The sequence below is a fragment of the Pteropus alecto genome, unplaced genomic scaffold (assembly GCF_000325575.1).
Source record: "Pteropus alecto unplaced genomic scaffold, ASM32557v1 scaffold177, whole genome shotgun sequence".
NCBI classification, from domain to species: Eukaryota; Metazoa; Chordata; class Mammalia; order Chiroptera; family Pteropodidae; genus Pteropus; species Pteropus alecto.
This window is the reverse complement of record NW_006442207.1, coordinates 10,753,311-10,779,646: the sequence shown is the minus strand read 5'-3', so window position 1 is coordinate 10,779,646 and position 26,336 is coordinate 10,753,311. Positions and strand designations below refer to the sequence as shown.

The following is a 26,336-nucleotide window of genomic DNA, read 5'->3' as shown; positions in this document are numbered from 1 at the left end:
AGATCAGCAAGAGGTAATGGGAGCTCATAACGGAGAGGGGTCATAATGGGGAGTAAAAATCTTTACTCCAAAATCTGGAAATGGATAGTGGTGATGGTTATACAACATTGTGAATATTCTTATTTATTTATTTAGTATTAGATCCTCAGACATTATTCATCTTATAACTGAAAGTGTGTATCCTTTTATGAGCCTCTCCCTGTTTTCCCCACCCCATAGTTCCTGGAAATTATTGTTTTATTCTGTTTCTGTGAGTTTCACCTTTTAAATGTTTTAAAATTCCACCCATAAGTGATACCATACAGTATTGTCATTCTCTGAATGGCTTATTTTATGTAGCATAATGCCCTCTAGTTTCATCCATGTTGTCAAAAATGTCAAGATTTCCTTCTTTTTAATGCTGAGTAATATTTCATTGTGTGTGTGTAGACACTTTACTGAATTGGTTTATTAGTTCTGTTTTTTTTTTATGATGGAAACTTTAAGGTTTTCTATATATGAAATCATGTCATTTGCAAACAGAGACAATTTTTACTTCTTCTTTTCCAATCTAGATGCATTTTATGTCTCCTTTTTGCCTTATAGCTCTGGCTAGGACTTCTAATACTATATTGAATAAGAGTGGTGAGTGTGTGCATCCTCATTTTGTTCCTGATCTTAGATAATTTAGCTTTTCACTATTGAATAATCATCAGAAACATCATCAGCTGTAAGCTTGTCATATCTGAACTTTATTATATTGAATTATATCCTTCCATACCCAAGTTGTTGAGAGGTTGTTTTTTTTTTTCATGAAAGAATATTGAAAGAATCAAGCTTTTTTTTTTTGCTTGGGGAAAAAAAGGAAAAATGCTTGTTTTTATATAAAGTTCCCAGCACATGGTTTGTTCATTTTCCTTTTATTGTGGTGTTTTGACCATCTGCAATAGTTTCAGGCAAGTCACAGGTACTGTATAACTATTTGGCAAATGAATAGGTAATCAACAAATTATATTCCTGTTCTTTTGGTGAGTAGGATGTGCTTTTTGGGTGTCTCAAGTGAGCTCAGAATCTCCTTGGGAGCAAGAAGTCATTAACTGGTCAATCTTTTATGTATAAGACAAAATAGTAATTTCAAAATTCTAAAAACTCACCGTTATGTTCCTGTGGCAGAGATGGATTTGACATTTACTAAACCCATTTCATCTTGATCCAGGACAACAAATGGACTGCATTTTTTCATTGAGATATAGCCATATGACTGAATTCTGTCCCATAGAATGGGCTAGAAGTGATGGATGCCACATCCATACTTGGTCAGAAAACTTCTTATATCATTCTCCATGCTCATTCATTTACCCATCCATCAGTTCAATCAAGAATTTCTAAGATCTAGAGGGCAGCAGAACCTTTACGAAATGACCCTGTATCTCCAAATCATTGCATAGTGCAGAGTCCCTATCTGCTCCTTACCTCCCTGCCGATGTGAGTAACAGAGTGTTAAGTCACTGAAATATTGGTGGCATTTGCTATTTCTCTTAGCTACCCTAATGCATACAATGTCTGAAATGCACATACAGCTCTCCTACTCCTATATTCACTTTGTTCTCTGGCCAGAATGTCTATTTACTACTGTTCCCAAGATATGCATTGTTTTTTCTGCATCCAGCATAGTGCCCTTTACATCATAGGAACTCAATAAACATCTGTTGATTGATTTCTGGGTCAAAAAATGAAACAGCAGCTTCCTATAAAATGTGAGCATGTTTTAAGTTAGAGTTGATATTTCAGAGGAAATACGCTTTTGGGTGTGATTCTGTACTACAGGATTTAGTATACAGCTTTTAAATAGAGTTTGGCTTACCCAGAACATTAAAACTAACACTAAAAAATTTACATACACCCTTTCAGGTAGATTCCTGCCATATAAAATGAAAATCTAGCCATATAGATCCATAAAAGGTTAGAATAGCTTTGCATATTAGACTCCATCCAGAAGAGAGGATTCCGGGCCAGAATATATGAACCAGCAGAGACTGTCACAGGCTGGAAGAAATGGAGCATCCATGCCAGGTTTTCCCATCCATATTTAAATACTTAAAACTTCCTATTTTAAGCTCATCCTTTCCCCATTTTTAGCAAGCCTTACCAAAGTTTTCTTTCATGCTCTTGCACCTCTGATGAATCGCATGGCCAATACTGAAAACCCAGTAAATGACAACTACTTAGCTTAGCTTTCTGCTGCTTACACAGAGGTCAGGAAATGGAAGGGGAGTGAATTACTCTCCTGTACAGAGGTTGTGCAGGGACGGAGAACTGTAGTTGTCCTAAGTTGTTTTCTTTCATCCATCAGTTAGGTTGGACGACTTGCCATCCTCTTAACGCTAACCTCCAATAGAGGTCACCACTTTGCAGCATCTGAGATGGCCAGTAACTGGCTGGTATGGGATGCAAAACCTGGCCTCTTGCCTTAGGATGAGTCAAATCTGTGGTGAGATTTGTGCACCAGAGCTCACCCGCGGATCACGCTTTACCTGCAACCACTTCTTTGCTTGTCTGCTGCCCCTTCCCCATCTAGCCTCCCTTTTTCCAGTAAGATTTTGGCTAAGAGCACTCCCTCAGTAATTCCTGAGCTCTCAAATAACAGACTCAAGCTGTGATTTTAGGGAACTCAGCCTTGGATGTTTTCCTTTTTTTTTCAAAGTCAAATCATAATCTGTTTTAGAGATGTTGGCTCCACTCTTGTTTCTGTTGATGGTAGCACTATTCTCTTAGGCACTCAGGCTTGGAGTTTTTAAGTTATTTTTATCTGATCCTTCTCCTTCATCTCTGCCCTTTGTTCAGTCAACAGATTATGCTTTTTCTCTGTGTCCCTCTTTCATTTCTTACAACCTACTGTCATCAGGTTAGTGAGATAGATTCCTAATAAGCATTTCTACCTTCAGGAAAACATGCTTCACCAATCCATCATATACCTACCTCACCGACCCGTTAGTCTTCCCAAACAGGCTTCTATCATGTCTCTACCCTATTCAAGAAACTTTGGGGCCTTGACTGCTTGCAAAATAAAGTCCAAACTCTTTAACAGATATTTAATTTATCTAAACTTACTCCCCCTTTATGTTTGTATAAGAACATTTTTTTTTTTTCAAGCCTGGCCCACCTCCTAATAATCTTTTGAAAATATTGTGTGTTTCAGGTTCCAAGTCTTTGGGCGTGTCTTCCTTTGGCCTCTCAATATTCTGCCTTTTCCTTAAAGCTCACCTCTTCCATGGAGTGTTTCTTCTTTCCTTTGAGCTCCTCTAACACTAATGTTATTGTCTCCATCATCATCATCATCATCATCATCATCATATTAATTATGGCCATCATTTATTAAGAACCTGTAATATGCCTGATATTGTGATAAATGCTTTACGTGCATTTCCTCATTGATTTCTTCATTGACTTCTCAAACCTGCGAGTTACTTAGTTTAGATAGCTTTGCCAATTTTATAGATGACAAAACTGAAGTTCAAAGAGATTAAGTGACCTGCCCAAGATCACGTAGTTAGTGAGAGGTGTGGACACAGGCCTCGAAACCACCGTGTCTCCTAACTCTAAAACTTAGATACTTAATCGCTCTGCTATCTTATCACACTTGGTCCAGCTGCTTCCTACTCATTTATTCTCTATTCATTTATTTATTAAAAATAGTGATTGTCAGGGCATGGACACTAGGGGCTCAGTAGGGCCCTTGTGTTATGAGTCACTTTCCTAATCACCACTTCCCTCTTTTAGCTCTAATCGAGGACAATACCAAAATTTCACCTCTGTGCTATATCATTTTGCCCATCCAGGTGTTGGGTTGTCCATAGGCTGCTAGACATTTGGGAAGCTGAACACTTATTCCAGGTATGTTCTCTGGCTCAGGCAGTTTTGTAGAACCTCAGTGGCCCTCAGTGATGGCAGATTTGCATCCTTAGAGCATCTATCTGCATTTTGGAAGCAACCAGAAACCATTTGGTGCTAAATCGGATTCACAGAAGGTTGGAGATGGCAGGGACTTTTGAGATCATTAATTCCAACCTTCTCATTTTACAAAGGAGGAGAGTAATCAAACTGTGAATCATTGTTTTTGGTTGGAAACAGGGAGTGTCTGTAACAACAAGATTTTGGAAACCCAATAGACTAGCACCTATAGGCTTGCTGAACACTTAAGTTTGAGCCACTGGAGACATTCAATAGCATCATGTTGCTACCAGTGCTGGTGTTTGTTAATGGGCTGAGAGACATTCTGTTCCCAACTAGGAGTCTGGCTCTTCTTAGCACCTCAACTTGCCTAATTGAGCATTACCTTTCCTTCAGGGGAGCAACCATCTCAGGGAAGGTGCTGAGTTCCAGTAACTCTCAAAGGACACGGTTCTGAAAATGTCTGTGTATGCTAAAGGGAGTGGGCTGTTGGGGAGACTGGTTTCCGAAGCCAGGGACCTTACATGTTCTCAAATGGATTGGCAATGAATGTCTTTTTGGTAAAAAACAAACCAAACCAAAGCAAATCACTGTCTTCTCTTTTCAGTGATACTTTGGCATGGGATTCTGAGGCTTTTATGTTCCAAAGCCCCCAGATCTATGTGTCTAGGATAAAATAACTTTCTGTTCAGTCGATTGCTCAGACTATAGGAAGTTCCTGCCTTCATTCAGGAAGCCATTCTTGTTTTCCAGAGGGGAAGTAGGGAATGGTGGTAAGATGGCCTTAGGAAGGAATAAAAGTGTATCAAGGAATTAACCGTGCTTTATGTAGGTTTTTGCACTAGGTTCTCACTACAACCCTGCCTGGTGGCAATGATTATGCCTATATTAGAGTTGGAGAAACAGGCCCAGAAAGCTAAGGCAGTATGCCCAATGCCATGTTGTTAGTAAATGGGGGAGTAGGAATTTTAGCCTAATTTTGACTCCCTTTTAATATCTGTAATGCCTCCTAGTGAGAAATACCTTCAGAGATCCTCTCAAAGGATGAGTCAGTGAAACCCACACCGTGTGGTACTTTGTGAAGCAGATGCTCAGTTACCACTGCTTAAATAAGAAACCAAGCATTGTGGTCGAGTGCATATGGGATTTTAAATCTGTCGACGAGGTCTTGAGTCTGAGCACTGTCATTTACTATTACTTAACGTCTCTGAGTATTTCCTCATTTTTATGACAGAGATAAACTACCTATGTCAAAGGGTCGTTGTGAGAAATAAATGAAATATTTCAAGAGAAAATGTTTTGTATAGAGCGATATGCAAATGTCAGTTACTTAAATGCCACAGTGACTTAGGGTGACACTCTTCCGAGAAATCAATTACTGAGCCCAAGTGTACACCAAAGGCTTGATCCCTGACCTCAAGATGCTTATAGTTTTGGTGGGGACAAGAGACTATGCAAAGCAGAGGTGTAGGCCAAATTGTGCCGCAGCGATATGACATGGTAGGGAATCAGAGAAAGGAAAGATCGCTGGAGGACAGGGTAGACGAGAAAGCCTCGCACAGCATGCTGGAGTCGAACTTTCAAGGATCTGGATAAGAAGAGTGTTTGAAGCGAGGGGAATCTGTGAGACATCCATATCTTTTAATGAAAAGAAAATACAAAAGCTTCTTGTAAGTTATAATCCTCTTGGGATCCAGTAGTTGTTTGGCTTAGAGCAGCAGTTCTCAGTCCTGGAACCCTAAGGACACGTGCATGACCCTTTCAGAGGGTAAAAGAAGTTAGAATTGTTTTTTAATAAATAATAAAATGTTATTTGCTCTTGTCAATTCTCATTTTCCCAAAAGTGTACAGTGGAGATTTCTAGAAGCTGCATGACTTATGTGATATCATAACACATTAAAGGCAGGAATAGATATGAGAATCCAACGGTCTAAGCCAGATATTAAAGACTTTACAAAACAATGTAAAACAATGCCATTCTTTCTCATTAAATTGTTTTTGTTTTGGAGACTATTGTTGTTTGTCATGAAATTATGTAATTTATGTGTTATTCATTTTAAAAAGAAGTAGTTTAAAATTTTATCAGATGTTATTTCTAGTACATTATGCATTGATAGATATAACATGTGAATAAAATCTCTTAAGTCCTCAATACTTTTTAAAAGTATGAAGAAATCAGTCCTCCATCATAAAAATTTGAGAACCACTTTTAACGGTATGGAATCCTGATGTGAATACATGGTTAAGGATTCACATGTTTTTATAATGCTTTGGAGTCAAGGCATCTTAGAACACCTGTGTCTGGAAACTTCAAAATGATAATGTCCAATGTTGGCAAGTATGCAGGAAAACTGGTATTCCCATATATTGTTAGTAGAAGTAAGAATTGACCATAATATTTCTGTAGGACAGTTTATAAGAAGAGCCTTAATGACAGTTTTTACCCTTCGAACTAATGATTGCACTTACATGAATTTGTTCTAAGGAAACAAATAAACGTGCATACAAAGATTTATGTACAAAAATATACACTAAAGTTATTTAACGTAAAAATTTGACTGGAAACTGACCAACTGGCCAAGAAGAGATTTAAAGTAAATTATGATACATTTATACATCAGAATGTTATAAAGCTTTAAAAATGATTTTTTGAAGAACATTTAATAACGTGGGAGAAATGCTGAAAATATTATATTAAGTGAAAAAGCAAAACAATAAACCATACAGAGAATGACTCCAAATTTTATAAATACACATATGCACACAGATTAGAGAAACAACACCAAAATGTTCACGGTTTTTCTCTGTGTGGTGTGGCTATAATTGATGTCTATATTGCACATTATCCTTTTCTATATTTTCTGATATTTCAGAAAGTACCATAAATTTTTAGTACTTTTATCTTTTAAAAAGACCCTAGAGTATGGCATTCCTTTTAGCTAAGGCCCTGGGAACGAGTCTCCTAAGCCAGCACGTGCTACCTGGAGTTCAGGTGAGTGCTGCCTCAGATCTTTCAAGGGCGTTTCTCGAACAGCCACAGTTATGGTTTAAGTTATACTCTGTGACTTGAGTATAAACCCAACTTCTAGCTAATTGATTTTTCCTCTTTAGCCTTTCAAAAGAAAGCTTAGAAAAACCAAGATTGATTTTCATGCCCTACAGCTCTGGTCTGTTGTCAAGAGCGTTTTGAGTGCAGAATGTGGGATCCAACAAGGCAATTGTTTAAATAATGTTGTGCAACTGGCATAGTGCTGGGAGCATAGCAATCAATGTATATTTCTTTTAAAGGAAGAGAAGAAGGAGACTTTGGGCTTCTAGCACCATCAGGAGGTGAGGCGACTATGGAATAAGAGCTTCAGAGAAGAGGTGCCATTCAGTATCTGGAGATTTCTTCTTTTTATCCTGGGCTGAGAGATGTCAGGTGTGGAGACTTTAGTCTTCTTTCTCCTCTGAATGACCAGTAGGATAACTGATAGAACCAGCGCCACAGGAAGGAACATCTGCTTTGTTGTTAGTCTCTCACAGCAAAACATTTTCACGGTCACAAGAGAATCTGTCTGAATGTGACTATTTCAGTCCCTGGAGTACGTGTGCTCAGTCTGCGTATCTCCTCTGCACGTGGCATTATCCAGCATGCTGTAGGGGTTAAAAGAGACATCCAAGGTAGTCCCTTGACCTCAGATAACTTATTCTGTGTGGAGAAAGAAGCCTCATGCACCAAAAGTTAAATAATGACATAAAACAACAGCAGAAGGGAAGAGAAGTATATTCTTGGAGAGCAGGTGCAGCGCTCCCTGAGAGTGACACAGATGCCGAGTGCTAGGAAACCAGAGGCAGGCGAGATGAGAGGCTTCATGGAGGAAAGTAGCTGCAAAAGATGTTCTCTTCTCTCCAGAGCTGACTCACATTAATTGATAAAATCATTAATCAATGCATCGAGTGCCTACCTCATACAAGGCATTGTGCTTATCCCTGAGAGAAAAAAGATCTATAACCGAATGGAACACCGAATTTAGCTTCTCTAGGTTGGAGAGATGGTCTAAAGACTGCCCATCAGTTTGCATTTCTCCATTAGGCAGCTATCCATTTTGTCCCGGGGTTTCTGGATGTCCACAAACAGACATAATTGCATGTATGTCAGAGGCACCCAACCGACTGCATGCAATTTTAAAGGGAAATGGTAAACATCCACTTCCCAGGCAGAAATGCCTTGCTAAAACTGTCCAGAACCTTCTAATTCATGCCTCATTATTTTTTTTCCCCAGGAAAACTTAGTGAAAAAATTCGAGTCCGTTTTTCCCTAGACTTTAATTTGTAAGTTTTGGCCACCTGCTGGAGGCTATCTCTGATTATGTGCAGCAGCCCCTCCATCTTCCCATGTGCCTTTTGGAGGCTTAGTGCTGATATGGTGGGAATGAGATGGCATTAGCTGTTCACTGGTGCTTATGTTAAACTATAACTCAGCTGTTGTTTGCTCAGAAATGTATCGGACAATTTCTCCTCCAGTGATTACATTATTGTTCTTCCATGGGGTATCCCAACAACTGATCGTGAACTTCCATGCTATCATGGCTATTTAAGCATCACAGTAATCCTATGAAGGCAGTATTTATATTCCCATTGAGCAGATATGAAACATGAGACTTATGTAATTAGCCTGAGGTTTCACAGGCTGGGTTTGAAACAAAATCTGCTTGACTCTGAAATGAATCCTCTTATGATTATGTTGGGCTGCCTTTTTGAATGCAAATAGTTATCTGTAATAGAGTTTTTTACAGATGTGTTAATTTACTGATCTGCATTGTAACTGCTCAGTGACAATTCACTTTATTGCTATTATTTTTAACTACAGGAGCGATACATGGACACGTTTTTGTTTCAGAACATTACAAATAAACTCAGGACCCTATAGGTCATCCCCGGTCTCCTACCCTGAGTTAATTCTATTACTAGTTCTTTGGATATTCCTCTAGAATTTCTAAAATGCACTTGTGTATACACATATAAACCTAATGGAAATATATTGTTTTGTTTTTTTTCCTGGTATGTTGTTTTTATATTTAACATATTATTATTCAGTAGCCTTTTTCATTTAGTAATATTTCTTAGAGACATTTCCAGATATCTACCTTACTCTGTAATGCTGTTATAACGTGTGTGTGTGTGTGTGTGTGTGTGTATGTAAAATACACTATATTTTATTTAGCCTTTTCCCTCATGATATCTCCTACAGATTGACATTTCATTATGTTCATATGAACAAAGGTGCAGTGAATTGTGGGATGTCACATCTTCTTGGGGGTCGGCTCATGTTTTCTTTTCTCTGGAGGGCTTTCCTCCCCTCACCTGTATGACACAAATAGGCCTCTCGGCTGATAGGATTGAGACCTTTTAGCATTTTGAATCCTCAGGATAACAGTCCAATAACCCTATTGTCTGGATTGAGATGGTTCAGTAAGAACAGAAGTGCTCACACAGTGAGAAAGACTGAGGATCAGAAAGTTTGGCCAGCCCTACAGACCCCAGATTTCTCTTTTATATCTGTGTTAGGATTCTGCTGCTGTTGGGTCTACGTTTTATCTTCTCTAAACCATGAATTCTGCATGATCTGGTTTCCAGAGTTAACTAATCTCCAATTTTCTGCATTTGGAACCCAGTGATGGCTCTCATTCAAATAACTAGGACAGGAAGACGTAGAGACTAATTATTCTGTATCATTGTGCCTCACTTTGTGAGACTAGATAATGCAACTGAGGAGTCAGATAACATGAAGAGGTCAGTGAGACCTCTGTGTGCCTCTGCCTTCACGTTTTTTCTGAAGCAGAGGGTGGGAACAGAAGCCACTTGGAAAATGAAACTGCTTAAATCATTTGCTTTTGGCTTGAGGTCTGTTTATTAGTTATATGGCTGTTTATTTGTGGTTAGGCTGGGCTTCTGCCATTGCAAAGATATAAATTAACATGGCTTTGGGTATTGGCCCCAAGATGAAGAGTGGAGCAGGCCACAGGGAAGCATCAACGGTTTTCCCATTTAAATCATAAAAACTCTCTGAGCAGCCATTGATCTGGAGCTGTGCTGTGGAAACCCCTGACCTCGACCTTGGAATGGGCTGTGGTTCACCACACATTGGGACCTCTAATTGCCGGTGGGCTTTGACTGTTGACTCTCAGTGGAATACACTCAGGGTGAACAGCTGGTGGGTGCTTCCCCAGGCCTGGCACTGGGGAAGCATGGTTCTGTCTTTTGATTCCCAGGCAGCTGGCCATATTGTACTATCATGGTGCCAGTTAGAAATAGCGGCTAAAGATTCTTTAATGATTTAGTGGGCATCCCTGTGCGTCACCCTCTGTTAAGTTTAAGAAGTCTAAATCAAGGGAATAAAAAAAAAAACAAGGTGACTGCCCTTGAGGAAAATGCAGTCTGGGGTATTCAGAAAAATGACAGCCATAAGCATTTATGGAATGAGGGCTTTCATCAGAGGCTAAGCCTGGCATCTTACTACTCTTCACTGAGTCCTCATGACAACAACTCTATTGTCCGAGCTGAGGGTCATAGAAGTGAAGCTCACATCTCATTCTTACAGTTCTAGTTGTCTTTGTGCTGCGCCCATCTTCTCTGTTTTCTCTCCCGAGAGCTATGCTCTGCAGTTTCAGAGATTCAAGATACATTTCACTTATTATTTTACTTTTAAGGAGATTTTAGCATTTGCTGAAAAGAGTAAAAAGCACATATGCTTATTTAGAGAATAAATGGGGGATCTCCTGGGTGCTGTTGGGATGAATGCAGAGGAGGGTGTGGGCTGAAGTTGTAGGACGAGTCTCCACAATGGAATTAATCCTGGAACTGGGAGTCAAGCAGGAGAAAATCTGGACAATTGCCAGCCATAAGCTCATTGGGAAAGTGGCAAATGGGAGGTAATGACCATGAAAGTGGGCAGACCCTGAAGGCTTTAATGGCTTTTAATGCCAGACCTAGGCAGGTGTTTTGATGTGACACGGCAGCCAGGCAGGGGTAGGGAAGGGTGAGGTAGGGCACCGGCAACCTTGAAAGGAATCTTGGGAAGTTGTCTTGGAGACAAAGGCAGAATGGAGTGCCTGGGTAGTGGTGGGGACAGTAGTGGCTGATGTTGCAATCAGATGGGGCGGTGGCCACAGAGTTGTGCACCTCCTGCTCTTGTAAATATGGTTTAATTGTAACACAGCCACACCCATGTATTTACATATTGTGGGGTTTTTTTTGTTTTGTTTTGTTTTGGTTTTGGTTTCTTTTTGAACTATGAGGGCAGAGTTGAGTAGGTATGACAAAGACTGGCATAATCTAAAATATTTTCTATCCAGGTCTTTTACAGAAAAAAAAAAAAAAGTTTGCTAACTTGAGCTAGAGTTACTCATAAGTGTCCATAAGAGGAAGTAAAGCCCAGTGCCTGGCACGTAGAAGATGCCAACATAGATAATACATAGATATATGTTAAGGAATAAACAAAACGAAGTAAAATGGCTGACAGCACAAGGAACTCTCATGACTGTGGTTCTTTGCTAATTTTAGGTTATGTCACCCAGAAGGGACTCCATTGATAAGATGAGAGACTGACAGGAGAATCAAAGAGAAAAAGGCTGGTGATTTCCCAGTTCCTTCTCAGGGGCAAGGAGGGGACAGAAGAGCATAGGTGGTGAAGGAGAAGGCACTGGCCGAATGAGGACAGCGGAGTGCCCGCCCCGCCCCCGAATGTCTGCGGGGCCCGGGTCACCTCGCAGAGGGCCTTCCAGCGTCCTCTCACCTCTGGCAGGACCGCGACGTTGGCAACGGGGGTGTGGAGCTCCATCTCAGCTCTACCGGGAAGCTGGCTCGGCTGTGTCGGCTGGAAGTTTTCCTTTTCTGTTCTTTTACTTTAAAAATAGCAGCCCATATGCTTGTTGCCACCAGCCTCTCCCCCAGAAGCTCCCTAGAGGAGTGGGAGCTTGCTGGGTGGATGAAAGTGTACCGTATTCACAACTCAACTCCGGAAACCGTCATTGACAGAGTGGCCTTGTGGAACAACCAGGGGGATGGCAGGTTAGGAGGGGTGGTCTTCCTGGAATGTGCCATGTGCGTGGAGCTCTCCTGAAGCCCGTCAGGAAGGGACAAGACTTCCCAAATGGTTGAAGGGGTCTGACGAGGAGTCAGCATCCTGGCGTTGACCCACCCACCTCTGGGAGATTGAAGGGCAAGGGCATCCAGTCTGCCGGTCAGCATCAGGTACCTGGGGGGTAGTGTGAGCGGTCAGCGGCTAGGAAGTGCAGACAGACAACTAGCAGGTTGTTGGGCAGGCAGAGGAGCCACAGAGCAGGTGACCTACAGGGATGCAATCGGGAAGACCAGGGATGGTGCTCATGAGGCCGGGATCCAGGGCCCCAGCTGCTGTCTGGGTTCAGACACTCTGGAATTCAGGACTCTGGAAAAAGAGAGCTGGGATGAGACTAGTCAGAAGTTCTGGACTCAGGCTCTGAGGATGAGGAAGGCCCCAGTTGCTGGAGCCAGAGAGCAGGAAAGCGTCTCTTTGAAAAGACAGCCTCCTTGGAGAAAATTTTGTCAGTAACTAGCAAAGGAGAAGTTATACATAGAGTGTGAAACAATAATTGCACATTGAGATGTTTCCCCAGAAAACTTTTCTTCACAAATGTACAAGAAACCATATATAAGAATGTTCATTGACACATTTGTCTATAATAGCAAACTCGAAAAGAAAAATGTATCAGTGGTTGAAAGACAGACAGTGGTTTATTTATAAGCTACAGTGCTCTATGGCAGTTTAGCTGAATGAATTATGGCTAAGTGTGTCAACATGGATAAATGCCCCAAACTGAATGTTGACCAAAAAATGCAAGCCTCAGAACATATATTGTGTAAGATAAAATTTATGTAAATATAAAAAGTCAACAAGGTTGTTTATAAACGCAAATATTTGTTAAATCTAGTAGCGGGCACGTGATTGGCATTCATTCTGCTTTCTTATGTGCTGGGAATAATTCATAAAGACAAGGAAGGAGAGAGACACGCACACGTGCGCACATGCGCGCACGCGCACACACAGACACACACACACACACCAGTAGAAAAATTTACCTTCTGGAATTAGAGTAGCATGAGCCAAGGCACAGAGGCCGGAAGCCTTGGACCTCTTACTTGCTGTCTTCCAGGTTAGCTGTGTGTACTGAGCAATTCAAAATGGTAACAGGCACAGTGCTAGGCCCATGGTCGGTGCTCGATGCATGCGTGGTGGTTCTAGCTCTCTGACCACACCTGAACATTTTACCCTGGTGTAAAAATTTGAGAGGCTAGCTTTTAAATGAGGGAGATGAGCCTCTTCCCTCTAAGCGACCCTACTGGCAGATGTCTGGAGTCACAAGGTGGAGGATGGTCTGTCACCTTGTAAAAGTGAGTCCCGCAGGCACGGCCGTCTCTGGCAGTGGGTCCGAGGCCTCTCCTTCTCTTGCCCCTCACCTGCACCCCAGGCATAGCAGGTCCTCAGGACTTCTGTGCTCAACTCACTGTGCAGAGGCCCTGCTGGAAAGGATAGAGTCCAAGTTACCTTCGGTCCCATAGGCTCGCTGATAACTTGAGGTGTCTTCAGTGAATGAGACTTGTTTCTGCCTGCCTGAACGAGCGGAAACTGCCCGAGGCACAGGGGAAGCTGAAATGTGGAGTATCCTTTGTTGAGAAGTCACTCTCTCAGTGGCCACTCTTGGGAAAGAACGAAATCAGTGTGACTCTGTTGTGTAGCTTGCAGAAGGAGGGAATGTGCGTGGTGCTAAGCATACTACCTTTGATGAGAGTTATTTGGATTCTGGAAGGAAATTTGTTGTGACATAAGTCATGCAGGGAGTCTGGAGAATTTAGCTCTTAGAAGTAAGATGTTTGTTACGTATAGAATAAAGAAAAGTCACTAGTTGGAAAACAAGCTTAGCTCTATGTTGGTGGGATAATAAGATTTAAGATCCAGAAGGAGCGTTATGATTATCTCTTGTGTCACTGGTGGAACAGGGCTTGACAAAGATTCTCTTCTTGACCAAACTCTAGTCAGGATCCGCTGAGCTCTTTTTCAGCTAGGCCCTGTCTTTGGATATGTCTTCAAGAGCCCATCGCCGGTTTAGCCAGAATCCCCCACCCTCCATATCTCATCATGCTTTAGATCTGACTAAATGCCTCACGCTGCACCATGCCCCAGGTGATGCCGGATCACCCTGGCCTGCCTTCAGAAAGATCCTGTCAGGTCAGTTTAGCAAAAAATGACCCCACCCTCTTACCAATTTTTCATCTGCTGACCCCAACCTTTCTGTTTGGCTATAAATTCCTGCTTTTCCTGGTTGTATTCAGAGTTGAGCTCAATCTCTATCTCCTCCTGCAAACCCCTTTGCTGTAGTCCCTCTACCTGTTGTGATAGCCCCGAATGAAGTCTGCCTTACTATTTTAACAAGTGTCAGAATAATTTTTTCTTTCACAGGCTAAGAGAATTGGCTTATCCAGAGTAACACTTTGAGTATATTTCAGAATGATTTCTAGAGGCTAGGTTTCCAGGGTCCAGGTTTGGAGTTCCTTTCCCACATCATGATGTCTTTATGCCTTTAAAAGTGTACAATCAAGAAAAAATTCATTCTATGAAATGTTTTATTTGGATTCATAGAGGTATGCAACTGACAGCCTCTAGTGATTGTGGCCTGTCTCCTCCCCTGCCCTGTGTAGGATAGGAGCTCAACACCTTTTTTTCAGTCATTTAACCTTAATGATTAAGTTCCAGTAAACTATAGATCCTTCCCTAGCACCAGACCCTGCGAGATCCTACCATTCTGTGCCAGGTGTGCAGACATCAAAAGGTCAAGTGCGTTTTCTAAGTGTGGTATGCATTGAGTGGCCAGTAGACATTAGCACTTGGTCAAGAACTTGTGAGTAGGTTTGAGTAAACCTGCTCATTCATTCATTCATTCATTCATTTATTCTTGCAAATAAAGACAAAATGAAACAATACAAAAATTAATACACTCATCATTTGCTTCATACTAGGCATGGTGCAAGACATCTGGGCTATTATAAGAAATAGTCGTTGCCCTTAGGGAGTTATAGTTAAGGAAGAGATCCCAGAATCAAAATGGTATGACCAAAACAGTAGGATTAACACTAATGTAGAAATATGTATGAGATGGTAGGAGAACACAAAGGGAATTGTGATTAATGTTCCTGTGGGAAAGTTGGAAGGAGGTTGATATTGAAATTGAGTGTTGAAGGTTAAAGAGAAATTTACCAAGTAGAGGAAAACAGGGCATGCCTAGTTCAAGCAAAGGGAGTGATGTGTATGGAAATGGAGGGGGCCGAAAATGCAAGACATTCAGGAAGGTTTAGCGAGGCTGGAGAGAAAGGGGCACAGGAGCAAGTGGCTGGAAATAAATCTAGTAAGGGAGGCTGAAGCCAGATTTTACAGGGCTAAGCTTGGCAAATACAATTTCACAGTATGCAAGCAGTAAGCAATTACTACCAGGGACTGAGGCAGACAGATCTGGGTGGTTGAAGTGTAACCTGAAGATAGCATATCCTCTGTGCCATAGAGGATGGTGGGAGAGGGGGAAGGTTGGAAGAAGAGCATCTGATTGAGAGACTATAGCAAAAATGATGATGCACGAACCACACATTGGAGTGAGGATGGAAAGACCAGGGGTCTAAGTTATTGAGGAGACAGAATCATTAAGACTTAGAAACTGAGTGGGTTTGAGAGATAAAGGCAAAGAGGTGCTTAGGAGACAGAAGAAGTCACCTTTTGGGAGTCTGATTATTAAAGTTAGCAGAACCAATGACCATGTGGAGCCCTTAGCCTAGGGAGAAATTTGAAATACTGATGTTTGTTTAGTAAAATGTACTGAGCGCGCATGATGTGTAAGGCCTGGTTCCGTACATTTTTGGGGAAGGAGAAGTGAATGTTCTTTAAAAAAAAATTTTTTTTTAACATTTCAGTATTCCTACATCCTTTAGGAGGTTTCCCACGTGTTATATTTTTGCATCCTCACAAACTCCTTGTGAGATTAAATTCTCTCCATTTTTTTCAGATAAGAAAGCTGAGGTTCCAACAGATTGAGTAACTTGCACACGGTCATGCAACCAGAGAGCTGCAGATCGGGGAATGCAATGGAGATTTTGCCACACCCAAAGTTTATGTTGTTTCCTCCTGCCATAGTGTTCTCTGAAGTTCCTTGCCCTTGAGATGCTTACATTGTGCTTGAGGAAACAGAACATAAGAAAAGCAGTTGTGGCAATATTGAGGAGTCAAAAAGAGGCATGCACAGTGTACCATGGGTGCCTAATGGATGAGGACATTAGTTTTGACAGAGAGGAGACATACAATTGGGAAGAGGGCTAGTGAAGTCTTAACAGAGGTGAAGGTGGGTCTGGGGACATGGAATTTTGGATGAGGATGGTGATAATTTCTAAAGGTCATCATATAGTTTGGCCACAGTGTTTATTAAGCTAGTCTGTGGGTCAAGGCAAGAGCAGATTAGAATCGGAAGGTGGGTGAAGGCTCAAGGAAAAGTTACTGGGGTGGGGTGGGTATATAGCTAGAGTCAGGAACTGAGTTTTGAGTCAGAATGAAGGCTCTCATGAGGTCAGTTGACCACAGAAAAATTAAACCGACCTCTGTGGCTTTCTAAAGTTCAAGTGTGAGAAGTTTTGTGAGTCTAGCTGAGGAAGGTGATAACAGAAAGGGGAGGAGAACTTGATGATACTGGTGATGTGAAAAAGGAGGAAGGTATGTGTGGAGTATAGGGTGGGGAAGGTAGGGAAAAAGGGGTTGGGAGGTTGACTACAGGAATCTCACTATTTGACACCCACTCTCCTTCCTCCACTACAGAAAGGCTAAATGGGCAGGAAGGAGCCTAGGAGTTGGCCTGTTTTGTTCTCTGTTTTGGTATAAGGTCAGAACCCTGCGAATTAGGCCCACGTGAGGAACAGTAACCAGCAAGATAATTGGAACGATGAACTATTGGCAAGCTGTTCAGTGTCATTGGCTCCTCACCCTGATGCACTGCTGCTCCTATGTAGAAGCATCACTCTCTACCTGGTGTGGCCTGATTTGGCTATTGGTCCGGTCCCACCATGCTCTTGGATAAGGCACTTCCTGCCTGTCTGAGGGTTCCCTTGCTTCAAGCTCAGTGGAGGGGGCATAAAGTTGGTTGCACCCCACTGACTTCAGGTGATGGTCTGGCCTTTCTCCCTGTGGCCTCCTTGCACAGTTCCCACTGGTGGAAACCCATGGCACCTGACAGTGCCATGCAGAGAACCAGAGGGCTGAGCACGTGGGAGGCAGGCCCTCTCCTGAAGCTTTTTTCTCAGCACATCTTCATAAAGGGCAGAAAAGTAGGTCTCTGAGAAAGGCCGGGAGCAAAGGCAAGGGAGCTTAGGTAGTAAGTAGATGCATTAGTCTAATTGCTCTTCTAAAATTAATGGGGCATTTTATCTCTGAAAAAAAAACACTTTTAAGCACTAATGTAATTTGGGAACAAAGGTGCTGGTCCAAGGAGAGCCTGGCTCCCCTTTAAACACAATCCCTGGTCTGGTAACACAATCTTTTCCATGCTCTCTTACCTACAGATCAACGAATTATGGCACCACCTATGAAAAGCTGAACGACAAAGTGGGTTTGAAGACTGTCCTCAGTTACCTATACGTCAATCCCACCAACAAAAGGAAGGTAAGAGGAGAAGTCAATGGGTCTGGAGCACCCGCTGCGGGGTAGCAGGCCTGCCCAGGGCCAGGAGTTAAGAAAAAAACCCCAAACCAATAGCCATGGAATTGCCTATAGAAGGCCTGTTTTATGTGCCACGGTCATCACAGACACTGTTTGTAATTCTAACAAGAGCCTCGATAGTAGTAGCAGTGATCATAATAATAACAACAAAAAAAGCAACAACGGTAAAACTTTGTAACTACATACGGGATTCCTCTGTGCCAAGGATGGTGCCGAGCGCTTTACACGCCTTAGCTCATGTATCCTCAAAATGAATCTACGGGGTAGAAATTTTCATTGTGCCCATTTTATAGATGAAAAAGCTGAAACACAGATTAGTAAATTTCTAGCCTGAAGTCAGACAGCAGTAAACGGCGGATCTGGGATTTGAGAATGGGTCTGCTCGACACCATAGCTGAGTCCTTCTTTAGCCTCCCTCTTGCTGGTCTGTTTTCAGAGGGCTCTTCATGAATGGGGAGTCATTTCTGCCCAGAGAAGTGTAGGAAGCTCCTGGATTCGTCATCTTGATCCAGAGCTGCTTCTGAGGCACAGCAGAGCAGACCTGGCTCCAGACCTTGTGCTTCTCTTTGAGAATGGGTCTGCTCGACAACACAGCTGAGTCCTTCTTTAGCCTCCCTCTTGCTGGTCTGTTTTCAGAGCGTTCTTCATGAATGGGGAGTCATTTCTGCCCAGAGAAGTGTAGGAAGCTCCTGGATTTGTCATCTTGATCCAGAGCTGCTTCTGAGGCACAGCAGAGCAGACCTGGCTCCAGACCCTGTGCTTCTCTGTCTTTCCTCAGGATGTGGGTGAAATTACATGTGGTCAGACTTTGATCATGGAGACCTACTAGAGACAGGGCTCCTGGATTCCATGGAAAAATGGACAGTTTTAGGGAATAAGTGCTGTACAATATATTGGCTTTGAGGAGAGGTGATCTTTCCCCAGCTAGGAAGGCACCGCTGTTTAGAAACTTAGGCAGGCCTGGCCTCAATAAACACACCAGGGTTATACAAGGCTATTTCAATGTTTCTAAAAGGCTGAAAATGTCACTCCCAAGCTTTCCTCCTGCAAACTTATTTGCAAACCCTTTCTGCAGCGAGGTGAGCTCATGGATAAACTTCAAATCATTGCGCAAAGGTCCCTGATCTCTGAATCCAAGTTGGTAGAGTCCAAGCCATGGCTTAGCATGATGATTGTTTATGCTGCTCAAAGCAGAGCAGCTTTGACTCAGATTCTTAGCCTCACAGCTCTCAGTCGCCCCTTCTCTCTCCCACCTCCAAAGTCTTTAAATACGCTCAGCAAAGGGTGGATGCAGATGTGGTGAATCCTGATTCAGTGTTGGGGATGGTTGCCCAAAGACCCAGCCAGCTCTAGGGGTCCCCAGGCCTGAAACTGTGCCCACCAGTCAAGTGCCAAAACCCTGATAATCAGGATGGCTGCTTAGGCACCTGTTACTGGGTTTAGCTGAGTAGTTTCTCCTCAATTTGTCCCAAAGCATTGCCATTTTCACATTTTTCAGTATTGTTTGAATTATTGCATGTTAGACTTGGAAGAGATCATAGATTTCACCTATACAAGCAGTTATTCATTGTTTTTGAACTTTAAAAACACTTTTGTAGAAGTGTTTAAAACTCTAGAGCTTCCTTCTAGAAATATGCTTCAGCATGCAAAATTTGAAAATAATTTTAGGGGTTTGTGAAAAGCTCGAATCTCATCCAAGGACCAAAGATGTTCATGGAGTCTCAGTTAAGAATCTTTCATCACCAATTGCCTGATTTCATAGGTGAGAAAATGGAAGCTAAAAAAGCACACATAGCCAGGTATGAAAAGGAGCCAGGTTAGTGCCCGAGACCCTTGACTCTCAGTCCATATTTCTTTGCTTCAGACCACACTTTGCACATTTTCCTCCTATACAGTCACAGTGTAGAGTTTCAAAATTGATGATCTAGTCCTCATTTGGAAGATTGAGGTGGTTGCTTCCTGACCTTGAATTAAAACTTGGTGTCACGCCCATGATGGACACGTGTTAAAACTTGATTGAACTGAGTCGGCGATGATCTACCTTAATTCTTCCTCTATCCTTCTCCCTCACTGAGAAGGAAACTGAGGCTCACAGAGGACAAATATCCCTCCCAGGTCACTCAGCTGGCTAGGGGCTATATTGTCAGTTGGTATCATGCCCCCTAGTTCAAAGCTCCTCCTATCGCATACCAGTGATGTGGGGTCATATGGACTCAGGGTGTGTATACCCTTTGAGAGAAGCAGAAAGTGGGCATTTGACACATGACAAATGCCCTTCAGTGCTGATCACTGACCTGTGTCTGAACCACAACAGAGTTAATCATATTTTCATGTAGGTGATAGATCAGCTTTCTTCCTGAGAATTTTCCCAAGTGGTTTGTGACAGTTAGACCTATTTTCTCCCATTTCAGTCATCTGTCAAGTATGTTTCCTTTTGGAATCCTACTCATAACAATGTCTCTTTTGGTCTTTGCGGGTTTTCTCTACCCCTGACTGTTTTTACTCCCCTTAGGACAGCCTAGCGGTGCTTAGAAGTTTGAGAGAATGAAGGGCAGGTTAAGGCAGATGCTGAGGGTTGGGAAGAATGTAAGCTGAGATTTGGAGACCATTGGCACAGAAATGCCACCTCTACTTCTCCTTCGCACAGGTGACATCCAGACCATGGGCTCTCTGGAGCAGTTTTTCACAGGAATTATTGCCCAGTTAAAAGTTGAGCTTACTTAGTCTGTCTTCTCTGAGAAACACCACCAAAGAAAGAACACAGTTAAGTCCTACCTAAGAGGCACTGCCACCTGGAAAGTTAAAAGCAGAGACATTTTCTTCACTCAGATTGGGGAAAGACAAATGACAGACTAATGCTGTGGATTTATTTTTATTTTTTTGAAAATTACAATAGAAATCATTTCATAAGAAGATTTTGTGATCCTGAAGTGCTTTCTGAATCATCCGAAGAAGATGAAATTAGATTCTGTTTCATTTTATTGTTAAGTGTTTTATTTATTTATTTTTTTATTGTATTTTTTAGTCTGTAGATACTGACAATGCACAAATATTCTACGTGGTGCTTTCTGTTCACCAGAATATTTACTTTACCAGAACTGCCCTTTTCTAGCCACTTAGGCAAAATGACAGTTAGAGATAAATGAAAATACACTCATTTGTTTCTTTATTGGTGTAGTTCTCTGGGTCATTATGACTTTGTAAAGCAACTTTTTTTTTAAGTGTCCTTCTTAAACACATCTTGAAGTTTAAACCTGTGGTTATCTGGATTCTCGTCTCAGCTTGAATTATGTAAGACTCTCTTGATTCTCTCGGCATCTAAATTGTCTGTCCCTCTCCATGCTCATCAACCAACTAACAGTAGTTCTCTCCAGCAGATTTTTCAGTTAATCTTGTAGAAACACTTGCTTTTCACCTAATGAGTTATTTATTTAACGGATGGCTACTCTTTTCTTTGGAGGCTCTGAATATATCAGAGATCTGTTGCCCCTGACAAAACAGTAAATTGTGCTTGTGTTTATATAGTTGTTCCTGAAGCTAATTGTTCGTTTTCTAACGCTTTTTTGACAACGTCAAGTCCCTAAAAGCGGATAGCTAATAAGCCATTGGGTTGAAAACAGAAATGTTAACATGTGTGTAGTCTCCTTCCACCAGTAATAATCAGCATTAATCGAGCACCTATTATGCTAAACTTCCTTTCAGCAGCTTAATCTAATTAATCTCCAAACCCCCCAGCCACTATATGAAGGCAGGCAAGCTAAAAAACGAACACTCTGTAAATTACCCCCAAAGGTTTATTACTTGTAAATGGTGGATCTGCAATAGCCTTTCCATAAATTTTATTTGGGGGACAAATTAGGATACATCCAGCAATGTTGGGATCCCTTAAGGAAGTTGAGATTTGGGCTAGTAATATCTACTAGTTTATCTCTAAATGAGAGTATCGATATGAAGTGCTGGGACCTGCTCCAGCTGTTGTTCTAGACCATCAAACGATGTGGTGACATCAGCATTATTTTAGTGATCTTGACCTGCCCTGGCCGTGTTCAATGTGAATTTTGGATCTCTCACTGTTTGCCTTTTTCTAACCACTGGGCAGTTACATTGAATGATGTCTGAGCCCGGCACTTTGAACACAAGGAGCAGTTATGTAAGTTTTAGAAGCAGGTGTGTGTGAGGTTTGCCTCCTGGAGAAGGGACTCAGCTATCGTGGAGTCTGAGCTCCAGGTCACAGCTTCTTCTTCTCCTTGCAGGAGATAAATGTCCCTGGTCTCTAGAAGTTATTACTGTTAGCTGACTCTTGTCCTTGGGCCCATGCAGAATGGCATGTGCCAAGGTCAAGCCTTTGTTTAACAGAGCTGTGCTTGTGCAAACAGGCTGAAGGCTTTGTGCCTCAACAAGAGAGGGGTGTGGCTCCTGTGGGTGTCTATTGGAGAACAAATCTTTGTGTGGATGGGAAAATGCAAGCGAGTTATGGTATAATTGCTCTGGCTCAAAAATGGCTGCCACCTGCAGATTTGGAAACAGTGGTGTGGAAATGACAGAGAGCATAGAAAGGTCTGACTGCCAGGGAATGCGACCAAATTACTGCAGGGTAGAAGTGTGTGTGTCTCTGTGCATGTGTGTGGTGGGGAGGACGGTAAGGTCTGCTATCAGAATAAGACAATCACGTCCTTTTATTGAGCCCCTGAGAAGTTCTGGGCACTGGGCTAAGTTAATTTTTACACTCTGTTCTAAGTTTCATTACTAATCCCCTGAACCTGGTAGATTTATTCTCATTTGCTGGGTGAGAAAACTGAGGCTCGAGAAGAAGAGTCACTTGCTTTTTGTAAAGCCCGGGTGTCCAGGATCCCTATTGATCTCTGTCAGACCACAAAGGCCATTCCGTGTACTCTGATCTAATATGGGATGGCTGCCCCTGCCACAGGTATAAAGACCAGGTTGAGTGTAGTCATCACTCTATGAGTAGCAACTCTGTTGCCTGCAGTGTTAGAGGATTAGCAGTTTCTTGGAGGAGTAAAGGGTGGGGGTGGGTGTTAGAGTCTCCTTTCCTAATTGATTTACCAGTGAGAAGGATAATTACTTCCAGGCTACCCTGCAGAAATACAGCAGGGATTACGAGTCAGATTTCTCTGGTGAGCAAACCGCCTCTGTCAAGCTGTTCAAGAGTCATCGTGTATGTGGTTGGATGTTGGTTATTCTTGTGTCATTTTCATAAAACAGCAGCATAACCCTGTGCTCTCTTTGATACCCTGGCAAACCTCTCAACAAAACAAAACAATTTTAGAGTATTGGATTCCTGCTTTCCCTGGCCACGTCTCCCAAGATTGTTAGAGAGTCAGAGAAAGTAAGCTCTGGGGTAGTACACTTTTAATTCATAGATATTAAAATCTCTTCCATTAAAGCAAAACAAAGCAAAGAAGAATGTGGGAAGAAAGGTATTAGGTAATTAAGCAATCTTTTAAATATCTAATGTCTAGCTTTGAGCAAAGTATTTTGGAGGGAGTTTCCTGCTTTCAGACATGTATAATCTACCTGGGTAGACAAGATTCACATAAAAACAACTGTGCGAGTAGACCTGGGATCTCAAGTTCAAATGCATATGAGGGCCAGGCTGGTAGTGCCAGTGAGCAATTTGGGCCAGGAGACAGCCTCTGCAAAGGAACTTTTACTAATCAGCTCCACATGACTGTTGTCATGTAAGAATGAGGGCCCGGCATAGCTGTGACATCATTGTCATCATTTTCTGATATTCTTAAGAGAGATTTTTTTGTATATTTCTATATGCAACTTCTGTATTTTGAAATGTTTTAGATAGGCTAGGATATGAAGTGCAGGGCATGGGGGCTGGCAGGCTGTTCAAATCTACTTTAATCCTTTATATAATTGGCATCATATGCCATATTCTGAGTAGTAGGTCAGTCTTCAGGTGAAAAGTTGGTGTTTGCAAAATGGTGTTTGGGGACACAGGAGAACACTTCGCAGCTGCTCTTGCTGACACCTGAAATGATATCTTTATGATCTGTGTGTGAGAGAAACTAAGTCAAATATGGCTCACAAAGTCCTCCCTTTGACTCGAAGAAATCACATAGTAGGTCCTGCTGTGCCATTTGTGTCATTTAAAGGTAAGACTCACGAGCGTGGGAGCGGAAGGCAGACATCTGTTCTCTTGTCCTGGTTCTGCCCCGAGTAACCGAATGTTCTTGAATAAGCCAATCATTTCTCAGAGCCTCCATTTTTCAATTTGTAGAATGTCAACGTCAGGTCCTATACTTTTTGAGGTCCCTTCCAGTTTAGGTTGTTTGTATTGCCACATTTGGACAGTGCCACTCAAAGGATTACATGATGATATGTGACAGTTCATGGACTTCGAGCTCAGTGGATAGCCAGCTGGTAGATACAATTTCCATAGCTCTTGGTTCTATGACCACATGTTGTCCAGCTGAGCCCTCCCTTCCAGGCCAGCTTTTCTGAAGTTACAGTGTCTTGGTCAGAAGGTGGTGGTTCTCTTTCACCTACTGGCTCTGCTGGTGAAACTCAGAGCAGCAGCATCTTTAATGGCACAGTTGAGGGGTTCCATCAGGATGTGCATCGCTGCCCTCATCCAGGCACGTGCAGCCCTCCTCCCATGGGAAATGGAGCTAGAGACGCTGTCTGGATCTGTTCTGGCAACTCCAGGACAAGGACACCAATTATCACAATAGCAGACAGGGGACCAGCTCTGCTGTACCCCGTTTCCTCAACCAGACATCTCATCTCTGTGGGCCCTGATTTTTCCCTTCAGAAAATGCGTATAATAAGCATGAGAGTGTACAATGTGCCAAAAATATGCTAAATGTTTGATATGAATAAACTCATTCAATACTTTATCAACACCCCTATGATGTTGGTACCGTCATTATTCCATTTACAAATGACAAGTTTAGCACTGAGCTGTCTGTGACCTGCTCAGATCTGGTTGTTGATGGTCACTTACTTTGGTGTAACGTGCTCATCTAACTCACTTTCGCTCATATTTAATTCTTAGACTCGCTGTATGTTGGAGCTAAAAGGACCTTCAGAGATTGTCAGCACAGGCTCTCTTTTAACAGAAGAGGCCACTTGGGGACTGCCCCCAAGTCACAAAATCATTTGCAGCAGCGCTGGGGCTGGAACCGGGTCTGTGGGGCTCTATTCCAGTATTCTTTGCCAAGCGCATGGGCTGTTGACAGCTGGAACACTCAGATCTGATGGGGAGCCCTGACTGGGTACAGTGGCGAATGTGAGTAGGGAGCGAATGTGGGGATATGTACCCCCCACCCATCTCACTGCATGTGCGTTGTAGCTGTAGAGTTGATGCAAACATCCATAGCTTCCTCGGTTGGTTCTCTGGTTTTAAATCCCCAAAGATACTGCATTTGGAATCCCATCTTAAATGAACCTGGGTGAGAAACCAAGGGCTTGGAATCCAAACTGCCTTAGCAGGTAGGAAGCACAGAGTGGTTGACTAGCAGGCCTGAGGCCATATGGCTATCAGAGAAGCAAGAGACTGGGAGAGAGATCCAGGAAGGAATCAGGATTTTTACTTTAGGGCTTTCTCTTCATTAGCTGTGGGGTCGTTGGGAAAATCATTTAAATTCTGTGAGCCTCCATTTCTCAATCTGTAAAATGGGGATAAAAGATCATTTACCTATTCCCCTCTTTTTGGGAGCCACCTTAGGATAGAGTGAGAAATATAATATTGCTTTGGTGGAACAAAGCTCTGGAAAGGGAGGGAAGATTGTGACTACTCAGATGAAGCTGGCATCATGATAATAAACTAGAAGCCAGGCTCCCTGGTTGTGCCCTAGTGCTGAGTGCAGGGGCTTCTGGACCACACCTGTGAGGCTGCCTGCTTCTTGGCTTCCTTGCAGGAGAATGCAGCTCCCAGAATCCTGGGTTTCTAAGAGTCTCACATCCTGCCTTGTCCAGGAGGCACATTGCCACTTCTTTTCTTCTCTTCTCTCCCCTGTCTCTTAAAACCAAAACTATTGACTTCCTGAGAGAGGTTGATTGTTCTACTGATAGAGAGAAATGGCCACGCACTTGTTAATTCATGGCCACCTTGTTTTTCTTGCCTCATAAATTCACAATTACCAGGAGGCTAGGGCAGTGTTTCAGGAGATGCATTTAGGGGAGAATGTGTGAGAAGAAGGAGTGGGAAAAGAAAAAGAACAGAATTTGGATCAAACCTCTTTCTTTTACTGAGTCCAAACCTTTTTCTTTTTTTGTATGTTTGGAAATAGAACCAGAATCAGAAAGCAGAGAGGTGGATCAGTGAGGGATAAGACACTGGTTTACAAATTTCCATATGCCTTTGCAAGTGGGACCCAGCGATGGAATGGATATGCAGTGTGGTTCAATTCAAACTGATCACTTAAAGGAAACGGCATCTAGCGTAATTCTTGGAAATTCGCTCTTTAGTCACGAAGTCCCTTTCTCAGCAAATATATGTATGTAATTCCTTCCCTGGATAAATTACTGCAGTATGTTCTAGCCAAGAATTTATTTAAAGGCTCATTAAAATGATTACTAGTTTTTTCTTTTGCATTTTATTTGGAAATGGGAAGAATATAAACCTATAGCTTGGCTTCTTTCCAAAGCATCCTTTGGGGTTTGC

The 26,336-nt window shown here is 42.3% G+C and overlaps 1 protein-coding gene across 1 annotated transcript in view; it reads left to right on the top strand.

Moving 5' to 3' along the window:
- Positions 1-26,336, top strand: part of SORCS3 (sortilin related VPS10 domain containing receptor 3) — a 523,893-nt gene that overhangs the window by 217,556 nt on the left and 280,001 nt on the right. Inside the window, exon 3 of the mRNA XM_006920878.1 lies at positions 17,542-17,641. Coding sequence (XP_006920940.1) covers positions 17,542-17,641 — 100 coding nt within the window. The remainder of the gene's footprint in view (positions 1-17,541; positions 17,642-26,336) is intronic.